Below are 22,224 nucleotides of genomic sequence, written 5' to 3' on the forward strand. Positions count from 1 at the left end.
AGTTGACAACTTCATCACTAAAATTTGCTGTTGTTTGGGATAAAATCTACATGATTACAAGATATTAATGGACAATGTTTGCCTAAGCAAAATAATTATCAAAATTCAAACTGATGTTTTGGCATTCAAATACTTTTCTCTGAAAAATAAAGACACATTGTAATGCCAAATATGTTATCAGAAAACGTAAAAGAAAGGCAATTCAAAAGTGACTTCACACCAAATTGTCTGTGTCAAAGTGACTGTGCTAAAGCTTTATAAATAATCAGGATATATAGTGGGAAGACAGAAACACCCATAAAAAGTCATAGTTTAACTCTTAACTGGCTGAATTTATGTAACTGATTTGTCAAACATTGGAATTTGGAACAGTCCATTTGAGAGTTAAGGTTATCTAAATATCAAAATATAATATCTGAGCTACCAACAGTATAAAGCCTTTTCAGACTGCACACAATGGCCAGGCTGGCATGGCTTACGTACTGGTGGCAAAGGCCAATCAGTTCAGGTTCCTGCAGGTTATGGGTTAAAGTTGCAAACCTCCAGATTCAAATCCAGGAAAAAGTTGAAATTTTAGGAGTTTAAAAAGTGTACAAACATTCATAATCCATTATGATACTTAGCAAATTTTATGTTAAATACAAATGGAATTTAATTCAAACAGTTAGGGCAATCACGTGCATTATTACATGATACGAGAACAGCATTAGACAGGGATGCTAACACGTCAATATGACATCATACGATGTCTATAAAACAAATGACGTCAGTTAAATTACTTCTACGCTTAATGTAGTTTAACATATCTTTTATCAATTCTCTTTTTTATTGGCATGTTAGAATGGAAATACATACTAATTTTTCTTGCATTGCAGTATAATTATATCCGATGTATTGTTCAAATGCCTTGTAATTAATCACTCAGGCCTTAATATTGGCCTTTGTGATTATATTCCTACACATTTGAACTCGAACCATGCATTATTGTACACTCAAAATTGATATCCATCTCCTAATTAACAAGCATTTATTCCATAAACAAATTCTGTTTATATGATTAAAATAGATATACTTTTTGTCTAATAATAACAAACCTCTCCTTAACCATAAATAACATTAATTACAACAGCTGCTGTTTAACAATAAGCTTTATATGAGCCGCGTCACGACAAAACCAACATAATGATTTTGCGACCAGCATGGATCCAGACCAGCCTGCGCATCCGCGCAGTCTGATCAGGATCCATGCTGTTCGCTTTCAGTTTCTCTACTTGTAATAGGGTTGGTAAGCGAACAGCATGGATCCTGATCAGACTGCGCGGATGCGTGTTGGTTGCAAACGCACTATGTTGGTTTTGTCCTGATGCGGCTCATATGTTTACTTATAAATTTATTTGGATTATTTAAGTACCAACTGAAATACCAGACAATTACAATTTAAGGAAAATCTATCCCATTAAAATATCAAGAATTTCAAATTATAGAAGTGCAGCAATCAGGAAATATCAAAATTTATTAACAAAAATCAAGAAAAGGGAAAGTGCCAAACAACAATTCCGACAAAATTGATATATTCTATTTCTTTCCTAGAAAAGAAAACAACATACAACATAAATGACGTTGTTCATACGATATTAAAATGCTTTAAATATTACAGTAAATAAGATATACAGTGATGTGTTATTTCCTTGTATGAAGTAATCACATTTTATACAAGCTTATTACAGAAATAAACTTGCAAAAAAGTTATCACTGAGGTTTCCCAATACTTCTAGTGGTGTAATTAAAATAAGACAAACTGTGGTATGATTAAAATAATACAATAAACAATGCAACAATGGTAATATCTTATACAATGAAATGATACTTTCCTCACCCTATTTTCCCCCTTCCCCCTAAAAAATCCCATAAAAACCATCGGAGACTAGAAATGTCATTCTAATCATATAAAACCAACTTTATACATCATAAGTAAAACACTTCCCCAAATATTTCCCCAGGCATGTTAATTGCCAAGAAGGCAAACAACAGGTCAAGGTCAGTAGTCATCGTACACTGTAAGTATCACTGACGATTAGTTGACCTGCTGTGACGAATTCCAGAGGGTTGTGCTTACAAGAGCCTTTTTGTGTGAAACAACAATACCCTGGAAGTATGACTGACTCCTTACCACCATTGAACAAAGAAAGGGCCGGAGGTATATACTGCTTGAAAAGTTGCTGCTGACGAGAATACAACCACGGAAACAAAAAGTTTACAAAAATTCGGGTTCAAATGGGTTTATCCCGGGAACAAAAATTTACAAAAATTTGGGTTCAAATGGGTTCATCTCGGTGGCCAGTGTAAAAATTATCACAAATACAAATATGATTAGACTGTGCAGATGAACTATAGTGGGCCAGTCTTTATACTGGTGGCATATATACGAGTCATAAGTGTTACTATAGCAACAATAGTTCTACTGAATTTACCTTGGAATGTTGAGAAATAAGAGAGAATGAAGTTTCATATCCACAATCTTCTGTGTTAAATCAACACCATCACACTGTAAACATAGGAATGTCATACATTATAAACACATTAATGTCACATTTGTAACAAAAGAATGTCACATTAAACACCAACATGAAAATTAAGCATTTTATAAACATATGAATGTCACATTTTGTAAACAAAGGAATGTCACATCTGTAATATAAGATGTCACATAGTCATAAACATGATCATTTAACATTTTATAAACATAGGAATGTCATATTTTGTAAACAAAGGAATGTCACATCTGTAATATAAGATGTCACATAGTCATAAACATGATCATTTCACATTTTCTAAACATAAGAATGTTACAAAATGTAAACAAAAGAATGTTACATTTTATGAATATTAGAATGTCACATTTTATAAATATAAGAATGTCACATTAATTTTGTAAAAATACAAAGGTTACCTTTACAAACATAAGAATGTCACATTTATAAACATTTGTAAGCACAGAAATATGACATAAATAAACATGAAATGAACTTAACATGAATGAAAATACAGAGAATTATAATTTTAATCTCAATTCTACTTACGACAAGTTTTATTTGTTCAGAGAATCCTCTCCAACTTCTTTTTAACATATCACGTCCACCAGCCTGAAATGAATCAAACCCACAATAACCATTCGTTGTTGTAACCAGACTATTAACCCTTATCCTGTCAGGAATGAAAAAGACCAGCCTTTGCCATAAGTGTAGAACCAGCCCAGTATGCACAACCAGGCAGTCTGACCAGGTTCGTTACTGTTTGAAGTTGAATTTTAGTATTTTGATATGAAAATCCCTTAAAATTTAAAATGGACTGTTCATAATTCAAAACTTGGGCAAATCCATTATACAAATTCAACAGATTCAGGGTAAAGTTCAATAAATCAAGGCTTGTATTGTAAGCTCATTTGAAAAGGAGGTTGGTCATTGGACTTGATATTTCATAATTTTCTTTCTATCATGACTGACTGGTTGACAACCATTAGTCAGAAAAATGTTTATCTTCCATATTCTGTTTTCACTGATCTATAAAAAGTAATAGCAATTACTTGTTAAAAACAAAGCACGGCATGCAGTGTTAATCCTTGTCTGTTAATTTTACATTATAAGGGGCATTACTCCAAAAATTTTACTTTCAAAATTATGCCCCTTGTTTTACACTTGTCATGATACACAAATATTCCAAGTTTCATGTTGATCTTTCAAAAAATTTCAATAATGGGCTACATTAAAATTTCTGCATTAAGACAACGAAAATTATGCTGAAGCGATTATAATAGCTCGACTTTTTCTTTGTCATGACCAGAGTAGGGATTGAACCCTCAATCCCAGGTTAAAAGACAAGATACTTTAATCACAAAGCCCTTGTCAAGTAAAAGTAGTTGATCTAAAAACAAGATATCCTTAAAAGTTTAAAAAAAAAAATCTTCCCTAAAATTTTGCTGTGAAATTTAGTTTTTGTAAATGTTTTGGGGATTCTAATTTAACTGCATGGCAAATAAATTGATCATTTTGAACATAGCTTATTATTATCTTGAACATAACACATGTTTATTTTCAACATTAACAAATTTGTTGTCAAATCTCTCCATTGGAGGACATTAGTTTTGTTTTTGGCAGAAAACTAAAATATATGTAATCCTGGGATAAAATGACAATAATTTGGGGTGACAGAACATTGAGTTATAATAATCCCTCTAAGAGTTTTGACATGCAACTATTTTATCTTCTTCTTCCTTAAATTTGAGTTTCTGGTGTTTACACATCAGGAAATAAACATCATCTTGCCAGAGGACAAAATTTTATTTCAGTCTGACATGAACTCTAAGCCTGCTTGTTTATTTTTGATACAGATTTATTCTGTTATTAAGTTATCAATTGCTATGACACAAATTGATCCAGAGGGGTTAACGATGCCCCCTACCGCCCCAATCGCTCCGACCCCACCCTGGGCCCCCGAGGATTTGGCTAGGTCTATGCTGAAACCCTCTGAGATTCAGGGGTTTTTACAAGTAAAAAATCACTAAAAACTAGTGAATCTTTACTCGTCACTCCCTCTGGAAAACCAGTAAAATGTCAACCCGTCATGGAATATACATTATCCCATGTTGAAGTTTTGTAACTGTTTCGGGTTAAAAAAATCTTGAATATCCTATATGGTAATGGATATATTAGTATCCAAATACAAAAACTGAGCAAAAAAAAAAAAAGATTTTGGTAACTGACTACATACAAGCATGCCGACTGGCTTGGCTCTATAATGGTGGAATTGGCAAAATTAATGGTAATTTTACCAACATTAGAATTTCAATATGTTAAATTATTTCTCGATCTTAGGGTGTTTTTGTATCATGAAAACATTACATGATATTACATTTATCAAAAAATGACTTAATTTTCAAATAAGATAATTATATTCTAAAATCTAAATCATTCACCAACTCATGGTAAAAATTGAAAATTTATTTTAATCTTATGAAAATTCAAACATATATCTTTTCAATTCATTTTTAAAAAGTTACCATTTCCTTACAAAATGATAGAAAATGGACGCCACATTCTTCCTGTAAAATCAAAAATACTCATATGTTTACAAATTTTCTCCATTAATATTCATAACTCTGTATAAAATCTCATTTATATACATACCCCTGCATAAAACATTTTATTCCGGAATCTACTGTTGAATTTTTCTGGATTTGCCTCTGAAATATAGAATGAAAACACATCAAAAAGTGACTTCTTTTTCTCGGTTAAAACATAAACATCATCAATCAGTCTAGGCTCAAATTCGTTCAGGGACCATCAAATGCTCATCCATCATTTTTTTCTTGTTATTATCTTAAAAGAAAATCTAAGAGTCCTTTTAAAAAAATTGTTTCAAAAAACACTTCATCAATTTTACTTTTATTGAGTTTTATTGTCATTAAAAAAAAAATTCATGACAAAAAATTGATCTGAGATTTTTGTGCCGAAAACATTAATAACTGACCAAAATTGTTGGAAGTATAGACACATAGACACACTTTTTCCCATCTATAACAATTATATATTAAACATGCATAAACGGTGTAAGACAAAAGCCTCTTGATTGATTTTTTTTAAAATGACTAAAAGTGAAAAAGAAGGTCCTTTTTCCATAGTCAAACACTTTTGGTTGAGGGGATTTTGTCCATAAACAATAGTTAGGGGCATCATTTTGTTATTCATAAATATCACTGATTAAAATTAATAACATAAACTAAATCTTAACCAAAAGGGTAACCTACAAAGCCAATGATTTTGGCCATGACAATAGCTCTACTTTGCCATTAGAAAAAAAAAACAAAACGGTCATTAAAAAACAGGTTTGATTGTAATTTTCAAATACAAATACAAAAAAATATAGTCAAACCTCGAGATTCATGGAACTCCAGGGCAACATGTGCATCGGCACCTAAACTAAAGTAGTTGTTGAAGACGTCAAGAGGTAATTTGGCCTTGACCTCCTCTTCTATAGGTTCGGGATCTGCATGTTTGTTGTCAGTTACAGTGACATTCCATCTGAAATAAAATGTTCAAAATTATTTCAAAATTATTACCATTGATTGAGTAAAAGGTTAAAATTATTCCTTCACTTTGTTCAGATCATATGGCCATATTACTGCTGTACTATTAGTAGAAGAGTTTCAGGTATCCCTCTGAGCATTATTTCAGGAGCTTTAATTAATAATTGACAAACTATTCACAACAATTCTTATTTTAATTAAATTTCAACATATTTCATATTTCAATTAAATAGCAAGAAACTTCTGAGCAAAAAGCATTTGATTGCATATAGATTTGTATTTCAGTACAATGTGAGATTTTTTAATATTTTCACCAAGTGTGTATAATTTGAGGAATTTCAAGGCAAAATGTTCGAATAATACATGTATAATGTGTCACTTGCCCAGTATAAAGAGCTACTTTGTGATTATATATCAAAAGTCACAGGTTATGTGAAACAAAAGAAAGAAAGATTTTTGAGTTGTTTTAAGAATGGGGTTCCTGTGTTTTTCAATTTCTTAAGATACAATCAAGGCAAATGGGCAAATTTAATAAAAAGCCCAAGAAATAGATGACAATAGAAATGGATGAAAAAACTTCATAGCAGACGTAAATCTAAAATGGTAAAATATCAAACAAAAACATTTCTGGGGAAAAAAACAGTGATTTATAGGAATTATTGCTTAGATGACAGTTCTACAGAGGGTCAATAACCGAGTTCTATATATATTGTACAGTGATGTTTTTTTCTGTATGACAATGATATATAGCCAATGAAATTTAATGTTCATTGGGGGAAGGGCATGTAATCTGAGGTCAACAACAACAACTTGGCAACTGAAGCCCTTCCTTGCATATTAAGTATAACAGGGACATTAACGACCATTGTGAAGGAGGAGGCATGCATACTTTGTTAATATTATTGATTCTAAATACCCTTGGCAATATATATTGATACCACAAACTTGAAGGACATCTTAAGGCAATGCCTTTCTTTGTTTGAAAAAAAAAACATAATAATTTTTCAAATTAATAATGCAGACCTTATCTTTTTAATCCTTGACATGTACAGACATGTATATATTATATATATTTATTTATATATCAATTAATGTTGAAAAGAATTGGTTTCCAGATCCACATATCTGATATTAGAAATACATGAAAACAAAAACCTATCCAAATGCATTGTTGTTCTTTCAAACAATGGTACATTTGTACTGATATTTAATCAGCACACCTCAAGATTCATGCTAAATTTTTTATGAAAATTATGAAAACGTATTAGGGAGTAAAATACTATAAAGTGAACAAAGAAAATAATTTACACATTGCAATATCAGCACTTACAATTCACATAAAGTTCCAAAAAGATGTCAAAATATGCAAAAATAAGGGCTATTTAGTTAGTCACGCAGTTAAGAAAGTGTTAGTCACACAGTAGAAATGCAGTAGAGATATGGTGACAAATATTTCAAAATCAGTCTGTAATCACACATAATATGTAAATTATTTCTTGAATCTTAAATCTATTCTTAAAATCATAATAGATTTTTCTCTGAATTTTTAAAAATATTTTAGCTCATATGGAGGTATGCAATTATTACTTGAATCTTTTTACTTTTCTTAAATTCTTAGTTCATTTTTTCTCAAGTTTGATTTTCTAGAAATATATTGGCTCATCTGGAGGCTTGCAGCTGTTAAAATGGCCTTTGTTCTTCAATATGGGCAAACTCCGGCAAAGAAAAAAGTCATCTGCTATATGAAAAAAATCCTCTGAGAATATATAGAGCAGTAATTCATATTTGACACGGAATTAAATGAGACAAAGAAGAAAATCCCTTCCCATTACAGAAAGTCAATAAGCATCCAAAATGATCATTACTCAAACATGTATACAACAAGTAATTTCTAGATGCATGATTATTTTCTTTATGAAATTGAAAAAATCAACAACAAAAAACTACATTAGAAACTACTATTCTCTCACAGTTTGACAGTCCCACAACAGATTTCACTTAACATTAGAAGTGGGTTTTGCTGACAAAACAAAATCTGACATAAAAAATCTATTGATACAAATCTAAGACAAAACAGAGCGTGAGAAATACAGCACGAAAAGATAATGTAAAAGGAATGGCAAAGGGATTTGAATCCAAATTGGTTGATTTCAACAATGAGATCTTGCAAGCTTCATTATTAAACCTAGAAAGGGGATGTTGACATGGTGGTTAAGGTGTCATGGGATTGTGGGTTCAAGCCTTACTGGGTTGAAGACCATGTATCCTTAAATGTCATTACTGCTAGAAAAACCCTGTAGGAAAAGGAATCAAGAGTGATTCAAATAAAGCTTCAAGTTTTCCATGAGCAAGGGACATTATAAGGCTTCCTCTGAACAAAGCCTTATTCTTGCATTAGAATCCATGCCCTTTTAGAATGGAGGAACAGGTGTTGAAATGTTAGTGACCTTAAAGTATTGTCCTCATCAGACATCCAAGGAAAGTAGGAATTATGATTGGACTAGAAATAACTAAGAAACCTTGAAAACTAGGTTTTAAAACAATATTCATACTGACATGGGATAAGAACAACCAGATGATGCTCCAAATTAAGCTCAAAATAAAGGTCAGGCAGTGCCAGAGATCCCCAAGGTCAATATCCTGTAGGACATTTAGGTGACAAAAAAATTGACAGATACATGTTATATCACTTGTCACACTTAGGATGATTCTCTGTAACTCTAGCTACCACATAGTGGTAATCTGTAGACATACCAGCATGTGCTAAATTTGATGTCAAATTAACTGAGATACAGTGATTCGTGTTTTATCTTAGTCGAAAATGAGAATGTCAGAAACATTACAACTGTCTACAGAAACTTGTCATACTCAGATAAAGACTTAAAAGTTAAGGTCAGAAAAAATAGTAGGAATTTTCAAGATATATTGACCTTATGTTTTCAAGCCCCTAATGCACTCATCATTTATGTCAAGAGAGATAATACAATGTCCCTGGCGGGGTTCAAACCCATTTTACTACATGAATAGTCTTAAGAATAAACTGTTACATTTAGCAGTGACTAATACCGCTTGAAAATTATATAACAACACTCTTGTTTGATTTAGGAATTGTTATACTGTTTCCTTACCTGTCAAGTTGTACCACTTGACCATCTTCAACATTGCATAATACCTTACTAATAGGTTCATCTGTATATCCCTGAAATATATAGAACAAAAGTATAATATAATCTGTTCAAAAGAAATCTACTAATTTATTGAATGTTTCAAAACATACATGAAAACTATTTAAAAGTAATCTACTTCAATCAAGACTGTCCAAGATTTTTAATGCATAGATGTAAACTAATCAAAAGTAATAAACATGTAAAATAAACAAAAGGAACCTACTTTACTCAAAATACAGATGTTAATTAACCATTAAAAGTAATCAACTTGTTCATTCAAGATACAGAATTGATGTATTAAACCAAAAGTAAATAACTACATTCAAAATACATCTGTAAACTAAACTAAAGTAATCAACTTCATCCAAGATAAACCTGTAGAATAGACAACAGTAAGCAATTTCATCAAGATACATATGTAAACTAAACAACACCTGTAAACTAAACTTAAGTAATCAACTTCATTCAAGATATAGATGTAAATCAAACAAAAGTAATTAACTTCATTCAACAAACCCTGTAAACTCAACTAAAGTTATCAACTTCTCCATTCAAGATACATATCTTACAAATTAACCAAAAGTAATCAACTACATTCAAGATACATATGACTGTAAACTAATCAAAAGTAATCAATTTTGTTCAAGTTACTACAGTCCTGTAAACTAATTATAAGTAAATTGTTCAAAAGCAATAAAAATTTTACTTCATTCAAAATACACCTTAACTGTTCAAGAGTCATTGACTTCATTCAAGTTACATTTTGTCAACTGTTTAAAAGCGATTACATTCATTCAGGAAGCCCCAGTCCTGTAAACTGTTCAAAAGCAATTAGTGTACAAATGTATTTTATTCTAGATAAAAAAACAACAGTTTTCTCAGACAGTATTTTTGATTACCTGACAAATTCAGCTCTAACAACATCTTAATTTAGCCGACTATTTCAATTATCAAGAAAGACAGCACCACAAATAAGTCATTAGCAATGGTCAAAAAATGCTGTGGCTAATATTTTGTATTAATACACACAAAAAAAGAATTATATAATCCTAATGGATTATATTTCACAAAAAAATCAGTATATTATGTATAATTATCTGTATGTTTTTGTTTATAGTGATATTTATGACACCTTATGTAAGCCTCAATGTCTCCAACAACATTAACAAGTTGTATAGCTACCCATTATTGGCCTCATTATGGACAGAAGTATGAAAAGATGTGCCCACAATGTTTGTTTTTTCTCACAGATTTCGAGACACATGATACAGTAATTGGATGTAACATTTTCACAAATTGACTGGTTATGTATCTAATGAGTATACCTTTATACATTATATCAACAAAAAATGAAACTCTGAACCAGTCGACACTAAATTTTGTGTTTTAATTATGGGATTATTTCCTGCTAAGCAGAGCATTTTGGTCATATAAATAAGAGTAATGAACTTTAGGTATGTTATAACAACAAATTTAATGGTTTCATATCAAATTTTGTTGCAATTATTGTTATAAAACCTTTGTAAACAGTATAATTTTCTGTGACCAATTATAAATGTTTTATTTTGCATAAAAATGTATATACATGTATTTCAAATTACATGGAGATGTTTCCATTGTCACCTGAAACATTCATTGTATACAGCAAAACAATCCTCACATGATAATGGCATGTTTATCAACTAATTTAGTATGTGTATGCATTAAACAGACATAACAATATAATTTCTGTCTGAATAGATTCTGTACTGTGGCTGCTTAATTGCAGGGAATGGATTATCAAAGAACCTCAAATAATGGACAGTTCCAAATTCAAGACAACACAAATCTATAAAACATATTTTTATTTATCAAGTCATCAACATAATATTAGCCAAGCAACCCTTTGTTGAATGCAATCATGTTGAAATCAAATGAAATAAGAGGGAAATATCTTTACTTTAATAAAAAAAACCTATCTATAGCGCAAATAAATTTTAGCTCAATTAACCCAATGAGCAATTATTGTACCTGAACATGTTCTAATCTAAAGAAAATAAAGAATAATCTCATTGCCCATTGAACATCACAAACAATATCCTAGCCCCAATGATCTTTAAGAACATTGTCTCTGCCCAATAAATCTTAAGGAGAATGTTGTGGCTAAATGAACATAAAGGATAATGTACCTGCCCGAAAGCAAAATATGATATAGAGCAAGGTCCTTGTCCAATGAACCTAAAGAGCAATGATCTAGCCCATTGGACCTAAAGAGCAATTTCCTTACCTAATGAATATAAAAGCAATTTCCTTGCCCAATGAATATATAGAGCAATCTCTTTGCCAAATGAACATAAAGAACAACTCCCTGCCCAATGAACATAAAGAGCAATTTCCTTGCCTAATGAACATAAAGAACAATCCCCTTGCCCAATGAACATAAAGAACAATCTCCTTGCCCAATGGCCATAAAGAGCAATTTCCTTGCACAATGAACATAGGGAACAATGTTCTAATTTAGTGAACCTTAAGGGAAATGTGTTAGCCCAATGACAACAAAGAACAATGTCCTTACCCATTAAACATATAGAGCAATGTCCATGCCCAATGAACATAGGGAGTAATGTTCTAACTCAATGAGCATAAAAAGCAATCTCCTTGCCCAACGAACAAAAGGAGCAATGATCTAGCCAAATGAACATAAGTGCAAAAACCTAGCTAAATGAATATATTATATCTCCTTGCCCTTTGAACATAAAGGGAAATGAACTAGCTCAATTAACATAAAGAAAAATCTCCTTGCCAAATTATCATAGGGAGCAATGTTCTAGCTCTATGAACCTATAGGGCAATGTGTTAGCCAAATGACTACAAAAAACAATGTCCTTACCCAATGGCCATAAAGAACAATCTCCTTGCCCAATGGCCATAAAGAACAATCTCCTTGCACAATGGCCATAAAGAGCAATTTCCTTGCACAATGGCCATAAAGAACAATCTCCTTGCCCAATGGCCATAAAGAACAATCTCCTTGCCCAATGGCCATAAAGAACAATCTCCTTGCACAATGGCCATAAAGAGCAATTTCATTGCACAATGAACATAGGGAGCAATGTTCTAATTCAGTGAACCTTAAGGGAAATGTGTTAGTACAATGACAACAAAGAACAATGTCCTTACCCATTAAACATATAGAGCAATGTCCATGCCCAATGAACATACGGAGTAATGTTCTAACTCAATGAGCATAAAAAGCAATCTCCTTGCCCAATGAACAAAAGGAGCAATGATCTAGCCAAATGAACATAAGTGCAAAAACCTAGCTAAATGAATATATTATATCTCCTTGCCCTTTGAACATAAAGGGAAATGAACTAGCTCAATTAACATAAAGAAAAATCTCCTTGCCAAGTTAACATAGGGAGCAATGTTCTAGCTCTATGAACCTATAGGACAATGTGTTAGCCAATGACTACAAAGAACAATGTCCTACTCATTGAACAGACTGAGCAGTGTCCTTACCCAATCAGCATTAAGAGGAAATTCCCTAGCCAAATGAATTTAAAGAACAATGTCTAAAATTCAATATATTTAATGAACGATGTCAACATTCAAAAACCCTGAAGAACAAACACAACACCATTACGATAAAACTTTGATTCCTTATCACAATGCCTTCAGGAATATTAGAAGGGAAAAAAATTACAAATTTGTCTGCAATAAAATACATGTTTTGACATTGAAGCCTTCCAAATCAATCTCCTGACATTAAAAAAAACAAGCAATAATATAAATCTTAAAACACTAAGCTGAAAAAGTAAAATTAATCTACAAAACTGGTAGCTATCTTCCCCATATTGACTTGCTTAATTCATTTTTATCACCTTTTCGTTGGTAAATTGTACATAAAAGAATGAAAGTACACAGGCACTTTATATCACTGGGGATCATTTTAATATGCATCACATACTTCCCATCATATGTCACAATGATTGCTCTTATGGGAATGAGATTCAAGTTATTAAACTGCAAAATTAAAATATAAAACACAATTGTTCTAAACAAAATCAATGATTAAAAGTTTACTGATTATTCTGTTACAATTACACAGAAATTAAAATCTGAACAACTAATAATTTGGTACTTCTTTTAAAACCTTTTTTACTGATGATTGTATTAAAGGAACTCCACTGAGGTCCAATAGCCTTAAATAATAAATTTTGAAATTCTTTCTTAAATCAACTGGTACATTTAAAGTTACATTAAATAAATATGGAAAAAAATATTTTACAGTCAGCATAAAAACCAAGCATTATGCAGTTTCATTAACCTTTTTAACTGTATTGTTGTAAATCTCGTCAAACATTGTTCATAAATTAGGATTATAATCGGAAAACCCCACGGTAACACTAAAGTTCGTATACGAATTTTAACATGCAAATGAAGACTATAATCAGTTCGTGTATGTGCTACGTCACAGTGTTATAGTTGCTAAACAGATCACAGCAAATATGAGATTTTCATGTGCAAACACACTTTAACCGTTTTAGCTTCACGGTACACTTGGCATGGCGTTCAAGAAAGAGTAATCATCTGATAAAAATATTAAATTTGTATGAAAACATCCGTTACAATGCGGAAATATACTGTTATATTAGGACTGCTACTTATCGCCATGTTTGTTGATTTATTATTGATGTACGGATAATCCGAAGGCGGAGTTTCTTATGCAAACAGAAATTGTACTTCCGATTTCGCCACAATGAGGTCGCAGATATGTATGCTTATAAAACTCATTTTGGTTGTCTTGCCACCATAATAAGATCTGGAGTCGATATCAGAAACCCAATGTATAAATGAAATGTCGCTATTTCTGTTTTTTATGAAATTTATTTAATGTAGCTTTAAATTTGAAACTATGCAATAGATGATATATAAATATACATGGTATGAAATTGATAATTGATTTTTATGTGATTTTTTGGCCGATTTGAGTGAAAAGCGTTTAAACGGTTTTCATTTATTGGGCAAATTTGCACAATAAAATTGATTATTTCTGGGTAACGGAGTGAGCGAATGATCTGAAATTTAGTACATGAGTTATTGGTCTAGACATAAATCTAGTTATACAAAAAACTTGAAAAAATAGCTTCGGAACCCTTCACGTCAAAAAACCTCAGTAAAGTCCCTTTAAGCATGGTATTATAATTATATAATTAAAAGTTATAACCAACAAGAACTATAACTCTACCATTACTGTCAATTGACAAGGACTATAGCTCCACCATTACTGTCAATCAACAAGGACTATAGCTCTAAGTTAACATCACTTGCATTCAACAAGGACTATAACTCTACCATTTCTGTCAATTAACAAGGACTATAGCTCTAACATCACTTTCATTCAACAAGAACTATAACTCTACCACATCTGTCAATTAACAAGGGCCACAACTTAGACTGTTACCCTGTTGTTATTGTCAAATTTATATTTTGCTTTTCCTTTATAACCTTATAGCAATAAATTTGCATTACAAAAGGCAATGTATCTGAATCTAAAAAATATTTTTACACTAGTAACCTTCATTTATATAATATAATAAAAGCAAGTACTTTACACCTAAAACATGACATTTTTTAAATTAAATTGAACATTATGCAAATGAACCTTTTCAGTTTCTTGCTGAATCTGGATTTGAAGATAAGTGAGTTTTATAAGCTTAAAAAAATGTTAAGGTATTGAAATTGAGCTATCAACATTGTAGGGAACTTGGTGCAGCTGCACTGACAATTGCAGACTGTCCTTTCCATGGCATAATTGATAACCCCTATAGCACTAAGAATCAACACACAATATAATTAAGTCACTTTTACATGCATTCATATTCATGAGCTTCTTTTGACAGAAACATTAACAGTACCGGAACATTATTCCAAGAATAATGGAAATAATTATCAAGCGTACCTCATCTACATAACAGGAAGTGCATCATTCTGCTCTTGATTTTAGTCAAGGAAATATTTTGTCATTCAGAGATACATTTAAAAGTTTTATTTCAACACAGCAAAAAAAACCTTGACAAATTAATTTCAGGTTCTGTTCAAGTACGAAACAACAGTCATATAAAATTCATGACAGTGTTAAAGAAAACTCAGAGAAAATAAAAGTGTGAAAACCAATCTAAAACCTGGTGAACAACAATTTTTTGTTGTTTCTTCCAGAATTTTGTCTTCAAAACATTTGTGTTTCAGTGTCATGGCATTTAGATAAAGTTCACAAGACAGCTCGGTAATTAGTTAAAGGAAAACTAAATTCACATGGAATTCATTTGACATTTCGAAGACTTAAAGCCATTGTGGAAATATTTGTTTTCACTTGATGGGAGACTGAGCATTGTTTATTGCCTTTTGGCTCACACTTTCAGCAAACAGTGCAGCTGAGAGATATTCTAGAAAAGTAAAATTAATGTCTTTTCTAGAGAAAAAGTGAAACAAACAAATGAAACATAAAAAAAATATTTAAGTTAAGCACTTTTCTCACTTTTTTTTTAACAGGCATCAATTTTAATAAAATCTGCATTTCTTTCTCTATTCTGTATTGCATGCTAATAACTAACACATCACGTTATAGTTATAGAGTTATAGTTCTTGTTGAATGAAAGTGATGTTAGAGCCCTTGTTAACTGACAGTAATGGTAGAGTAATAGCCCTTGTTTATTAACAGTAATGGAAGAGTAATAGCCCTTGTTAATTGACTGTAATGGTAGAGTTATTGTTCTTGTTGATTGACAGTGCTGTTAGAGCTATAGTCCAATAATACTGGCATTATTACCAGCAATTGAACCTGTTTTAGAATATTGGAACTATAAACAAACACCGTCTTGACTCAAGTTACAACAACGGTATGATGGAACACAAGTAATTTTACAATAACAATGAACTATTTAAGCCAATGAAATGCTACTCCAGTGGAAATCATAGACGATGATGTCAAGACCTCTTCACCAAAAAAGTGAACAAATTACGGCAAGACCGAGGAAAGTGAACAAAGTACAAAATACTAAAATACAAATGTACCACATCTTGGCAATTTTAATTCCATTAGAAAAAATATATTTGTGATCTTCGTATTTGAAAATAAAGAAAAAAGGAATCTAATAATAATAATTATAAATATTTGTTCTTGCAATAGGGTTATATAACATGGTTATTTCTTTCATTTCAGTACAAAGGTACTATAAATTAAATTGGAATAGACAATAAACATTGAAGTGGCAGGTAGCAGGTGTGCACTATAAATATCACGCTTATTTTAAACCATGTGGCTACACTATTTTGCAGACACTTGCATCACTGTACTTTTAAAGTCACATGGCTTGTTTTTTTTTATTTATTTTTTTATTTTAACTTTAAAGTCAGATGGACACTATTCATGTGATAATTATGACCACTTCATAGGCCTTACCAATGACAGAAAGATTTCATAAGCTACTCTGTATTACATATTATAATCAAGTTTCAATTTTAGTAAAACTACCAACTTATTATAAGCTATACAGCTATCTATCTTGGTAGGATTTCAACACACAAAAGGCAAATTTTTTCAACAATTCAATGATATTCAAGTTTTACTGGAATTATCAAGTCAGTGATTGTTCTTATTAAACAATACTTACCCCACCCCAGTTAAGGGTTCGAGCCAAATCATTGCCAGTGCCGAGTGGCAATATGGCTACAGGTGGTGGGCTTGGTAGGTTTAATGTATCTATGGCACTCAGGATCCAGCCCGCTGTGCCGTCCCCACCACACACCAACACTCGCAAATTAGGCACTTTTTTGTAGAGGTCCAGCCTAAAAAATAAAATATGATTTACTACAAAGGCTCATGTCTCGTTGTCACCTTAGTGACTGGGTTACTCCTATTAAATTTAGAAGGACATAACCTATTACTGCACTAAGGTGACAATGTATATAAATCTATATTCCTCTTTACATGCAAACTCCGTCTGCTTTCTTTCTTCTGTCATATATTTTCTTTCAATGCGGATTTGACAAGCCTTTAAATTTAACAATTCTAATATAATTAAAATCTTCTTCAGAATTCTGACAATAGATTCATCATCAAATTACAAACTGTCTGGATACAGTCAACCTTAACTATTCCTCAAACATAAAAAACATTTGAATGTTTTCTCATACTGTCATCTTCTTATCTAAATAAACAAGAATTCATTATTTATACTTTTGTTCAATGTTGTTGCTTGTTTTTAATCGTTGGGTTTTAAGTCGCACCAACGCAGTTTTGGTCATATGGCGTTTTTCCAAATTTACTAGGCGGAGGAAGACCTTAGTGGGGGCCTCCGTGGCCGAGTGGTTAAGGTCGCTGACTTGAGATCACAGGTCCCTCACCGCTGTAGGTTCGATCCTCACTCGGGTCGAAATCTTTCATGTTAGGAAGCCATCCAGCTGGCTTACGGAAGGTCAGTGGTTCTACCCAGGTACCCGCTCGCGTCTGAAATAATACCCGAAGGGGCACATGGGGTCTTCCTCCACCAATAAAATTGGAAAAAAAACGACGAAAAAATCTCGGCAGGACGCTCTACGATGGCCCGACTTGAGTGTACGGTCGCCCATATGGGCTTTCCGGCCGCGACCTTAAATAAACGCATTAAAAAAAAAACAAACAAAAAAAGACCTCAGTTGCCCTTCCGTGCCTTAGTTCAGGCACAAACAGGTACTTTAGTAGAACCACCAGTGTCCAGTGTTCTGTAAGCTAGTTTCGATGTTGTAATTAAGTTTTTACTCACACTAGCACATTCCAGCTGCGTTGATAAAGGAAGACCTCATGTGCCTATTTGTGCTAAATATTTCATGCATGGGCATATCACCCAGAGTAGAACCACCGACCCGTAAGCTAGCAGTATAGCTTCCTTCCACAATTCCTGGCAAGATTCGACTCCACAATGGTGAGGGGCAAGTGATTTGAGGGAATATATTCATCATGTTTGAAAACTGTGGCGAGACTGGCACCCACAATGGTGAAGGGCAAGTGATTTGAAGAAATATTCATCATGTTTGAACACTTTGCAGTATGATGATGTTGATAATTTCTGCAAGGTTTATTATCTGAACAACTGCAACATTACTAAACAAAAATGTAAAACTGCATTAACTGTTCTAGTTTTAACGTATACTTACCCCATCTTTGGTCCACCATTACTAAGATCAAACACTTGTCTCGGATTCAACAACCAACAAAATTTATGCAGGAGTTTCCCCCCTTGGTTGCCGCCCGATTTTGGGTTAATGAACACGAGGAGAGGTTTGAGCAATGGAGAAGGAATCGGTTTAATAATAAAAGGTCGTTGAACTTCACCCATCTCTTTACTACTTCCTTTCTTACGTTTTAATGAAGATTTTCTACTTTTCTTACGTAAAGAAGACTTAAAAGATCCCTGAAACAAAAAGTGAAGGTCAATATAATATTTTGACAGCAACAAAAGATTGTCAGACTTAAGAAACAAAGTAATATGAGCCGCGTCACGACAAAACCAACATAATGGGTTTGCGACCAGCATGGATCCAGACCATCCTGCGCATCCGCGCAGTCTGATCAGGATCCATGCTGTTCACTTACAGACCCTATAACAAGTAGAGAAACCGATAGCAAACAGCATGGATCCTGATCAGACTGCGCGGATGCGCAGGCTGGTCTGGATCCATGCTGGTCGCAAATGCACTATGTTGGTTTTGTCGTGATGCGGCTCATATAAATAGCAAATCATTCACTGCATAAAATATAAAATGTCAAATAAAAAAGAATTTTTCTGGAAAGGCTTTAAAAAGGCACCCAATTTTAAACTCAGTGTCTAATTGCGCTTGGAAAATTTATTTAACCAAAAGGGGCAAAGCTTTAAATTTTAAAATGGTACTGGTTTTCAATTTTTGTTTTTAATTTTTAAAACGACATAAAGGGGGTTCCGGTTTTAAAAATAGTATAATCAGGGGAAAAGCATTTTGGACTCCCAAAAAAATTTTAACAATATGGGGTGATCCCAGATAAAAAAGCGCCAAAAAAAAAAATCCATCGCAAAATACAAAAACAACTGAATTTTTTTTAAACAGGAAAAGGGAAAAAAAAAAAATAAAATATAGGAAAATTTTTGGGAAAAGCAAAAGTTTTTCATGTACCCAAAAACTCGCCAAAAGGGGAAATAAATTTTGTTTTTTAAATTACAAATTTTTAAAGAAAGTAAGGATAAAACTAAAAAAGGAAATTTGATATAATTTTAAATTTTAAAAATTTAGAATTGGCTTTTAAACTTCAAAACTGAATGGTTTTATCAGTCGTTATTAATTTTAAAGAGTAATAAAAAACTAATTTTCAGTGTTTTTTGTAACAGACAAAAAAATTGATAAATTGCAAAAAACTGCCCATAAGTGAATAAGAAGTTGGGAAAAAAGGGAAAACCCATATAGTGGGGTTTTTGGGAAAAGGGTTTTCTATAATTTAAATCTCTTTTAAAGCCCCCGAAAAATTTCCAAAAAAGGGTTCAGTATCAAATAATTTAAATTTGCCAAATTCCAATCCCCGTCAATCGTTTAGAAAAGGAAAGTTGTTGAAAAATTTATTTTTGGGGGTTTATTCCCCGGTGGCCCAAGAAAATTTCTAAAACAGTTTTTAGATTTACTTTAATGAGGTCCCAATTAAAAAACCAAAAGCTTTTGCAAACTTTTTGGGAATTTTTATAAAAAATATAACTTTTTTTTTCTTTAATTCCCAAAACCCCTGAAAAAATGTATTAAAATTTTCCTAAGGCCTTTATAATAATGAAGGAATTTTTTGGCCCAAAGATAAAAGATCAAAAATTTAAAGGCCCCTTTAATTTATAAGTAATACAACCTTTTTAGACCCTGAAAAAATGGAGATCATACCTTTTTTGGGAAATTTTTAATCCAAGATGGGGGTAAGTTTTCCCGATGTTCCCCCTTGGGCAAAGCCTTCAATCGTTTCTCAAAAACCAGGGTTCTTTGGTTTTGATAGGTCTTTGCACCATGAAAAAAACTTTTTGTAAAAATTTCCCGAAATATACAAATAAAAAGGGTACAGCCAGTTATCCCGCACATTTAAATATATCGTTACAGTGTTTTATTTTTGTAACCCCAAATAAAACCTGGCTTTAAATTTTTTCCATTTTTCCCCGTAATCCCGGGGAAATACAAATTTTTTTCCCCCTTAAAAAAAGGGGAACCTGTTGGTTAAAAATTTAACCCTTTAAGGGGACCGAGGCCCATATCGGGAAAATTTTGTTTGGGAAAAGTTTTTTTCCCCCAGATCCCAAAAAAAATATTGTATAATTTTAAAAATAGGATATAATTTATTTAAAAACAAACTAAATGTGCATGTTTTTGGGAATAAATAACAACCCTGCCAAAAACAACAAAAAAAGTTTTGTATTTTTAACCCCTTTCCCTCAAAAAAAATATACTTTATTAAATGAAATTTTATCTTTCAAAACTGGAACACCATTCATTATTATACGGAAAATTTAAAAAATGTAAAGATTGATTATAAGCTGTGCAAAAATATCAAAAAGCATGGTTTCATGGGGGGCCCGGAGGGGGCAGATTTTATTGCCCCCACTTAAGGGTTTAAGGAGTGATTTTTAAAATAATAAATTTACAAAAAAACAGATTAGGGGAATTTTACAAATGGTGGTATTAGGTTTTTTCAAAGCTATTTTTTGTTGTAATTTGAAAATTAAAATTTTTTAAAAATATAAAAAGTAGGGCCATTTTCATTCTTTCTATTTAAAATAACAAAAAAGTTAAAATCCCTTTTAAAATTAAAAGGTATAAAAATTAAAAACTGAAAAAAAAGGTTTTATTTTTCCCCCATATAAAAAATCTTTGTTTTTAGTAAATTTAAATAATTTTTTTAAAATTTTTAAAACATTTAAAGTGGGATAAAGGTTTTTAAGATTTAAAAAAAATCAAAATAACACCCCTTTCCCGTGTCCCCCCTAGATCAAGGGGGAAGGGGCCCCAAAATTTTGATGAAAAATTTTTTAATTGGAAAAGAAATTTGGGTACTTAAGGGAAATTAAATATTTAAGTAACTCCCCAAACCCCCTTTTGAAAATAAATTCCCCGAACTCTTTTTGAATTTAATTTGCAAACCTTTAAAATAAAAATTCCAAAATTTTTATAAAGTAAATCCCCGAAAACTCTTTTTTCTTTTCCCCAAAATTTTCAATTTTATAACCCAACTCTATACAAAAAATTTTTTTTATCATTAATACCAAAGTTATTTCAATGGAAAATTCCCCCATTTTAAGGGTGTCCCCAAAAATGGAATTTCACAGGTCAAAAATTTGCCCCACATTTTTGCAAAATTAAAATGTCTTAGAAAGTAAGGGGGACTTTAAGCACTCAGAAAAGATGGGCAGTGTAGGTCATAATAAGGGTTTGGGATTTAAAAACCTCGTTTTCTAACAAAGGTCAAAGGGAGTTTAAAGTTTAAGGGTTTGGGAATTTTAATAACATTGCGATGGCCCAGTGTGGTTTAAATAAGGGGGCTTTTAACACCCGAATATTTCAAAATGGCCCCCAGGGAAGAAAATGGGCATTTTAAACATCGTAAAATTCAGATGGGCCAGTATGGTCGAAAGTAAGGGAGGATTTTAAACCTCAGTAATATTACAGAAAAGGGCTAGTGTGGTTTTGAAAGTAAAAGGGAGGATTTAAAACCCCAGTTAATTCAGAGGTCCCAGTTTTGGTCTGAAAGAAAGGGGGCATTTAAGCACTCAGTAAATTTTAAAAAATGGGTTTGTATAATCTGAAAAATCAGTGGAAATTTTAAACACTCAGTAACATTTCAGATGCTATTAGGTTTAAAGTAAAAGGGGGCATTTTAAACATTTGTAATATTCAGAAGGGCTAGGTTAGTCTGAAAGTAAGGTGGACATTTAAGCACTTAGTAATATTACAGATGGT

At 32.1% G+C, this 22,224-nt stretch overlaps 1 protein-coding gene across 1 annotated transcript in view; it reads right to left on the reverse strand.

The window, feature by feature from the left end:
- Positions 1 to 22,224, reverse strand: part of LOC132719072 (diacylglycerol kinase iota-like) — a 129,606-nt gene that overhangs the window by 40,898 nt on the left and 66,484 nt on the right. The window contains 8 exon segments of the mRNA XM_060702812.1: positions 2,472 to 2,545; positions 3,081 to 3,143; positions 5,184 to 5,239; positions 5,929 to 6,077; positions 9,211 to 9,281; positions 16,905 to 17,079; positions 18,427 to 18,683; positions 20,164 to 20,217. Of these exon segments, the coding sequence (XP_060558795.1) occupies positions 2,472 to 2,545; positions 3,081 to 3,143; positions 5,184 to 5,239; positions 5,929 to 6,077; positions 9,211 to 9,281; positions 16,905 to 17,079; positions 18,427 to 18,683; positions 20,164 to 20,217 (899 nt within the window).

The sequence above is a fragment of the Ruditapes philippinarum genome, unplaced genomic scaffold (assembly GCF_026571515.1).
Source record: "Ruditapes philippinarum isolate M1 unplaced genomic scaffold, ASM2657151v2 ctg385_1_1_1_1, whole genome shotgun sequence".
NCBI classification, from domain to species: Eukaryota; Metazoa; Mollusca; class Bivalvia; order Venerida; family Veneridae; genus Ruditapes; species Ruditapes philippinarum.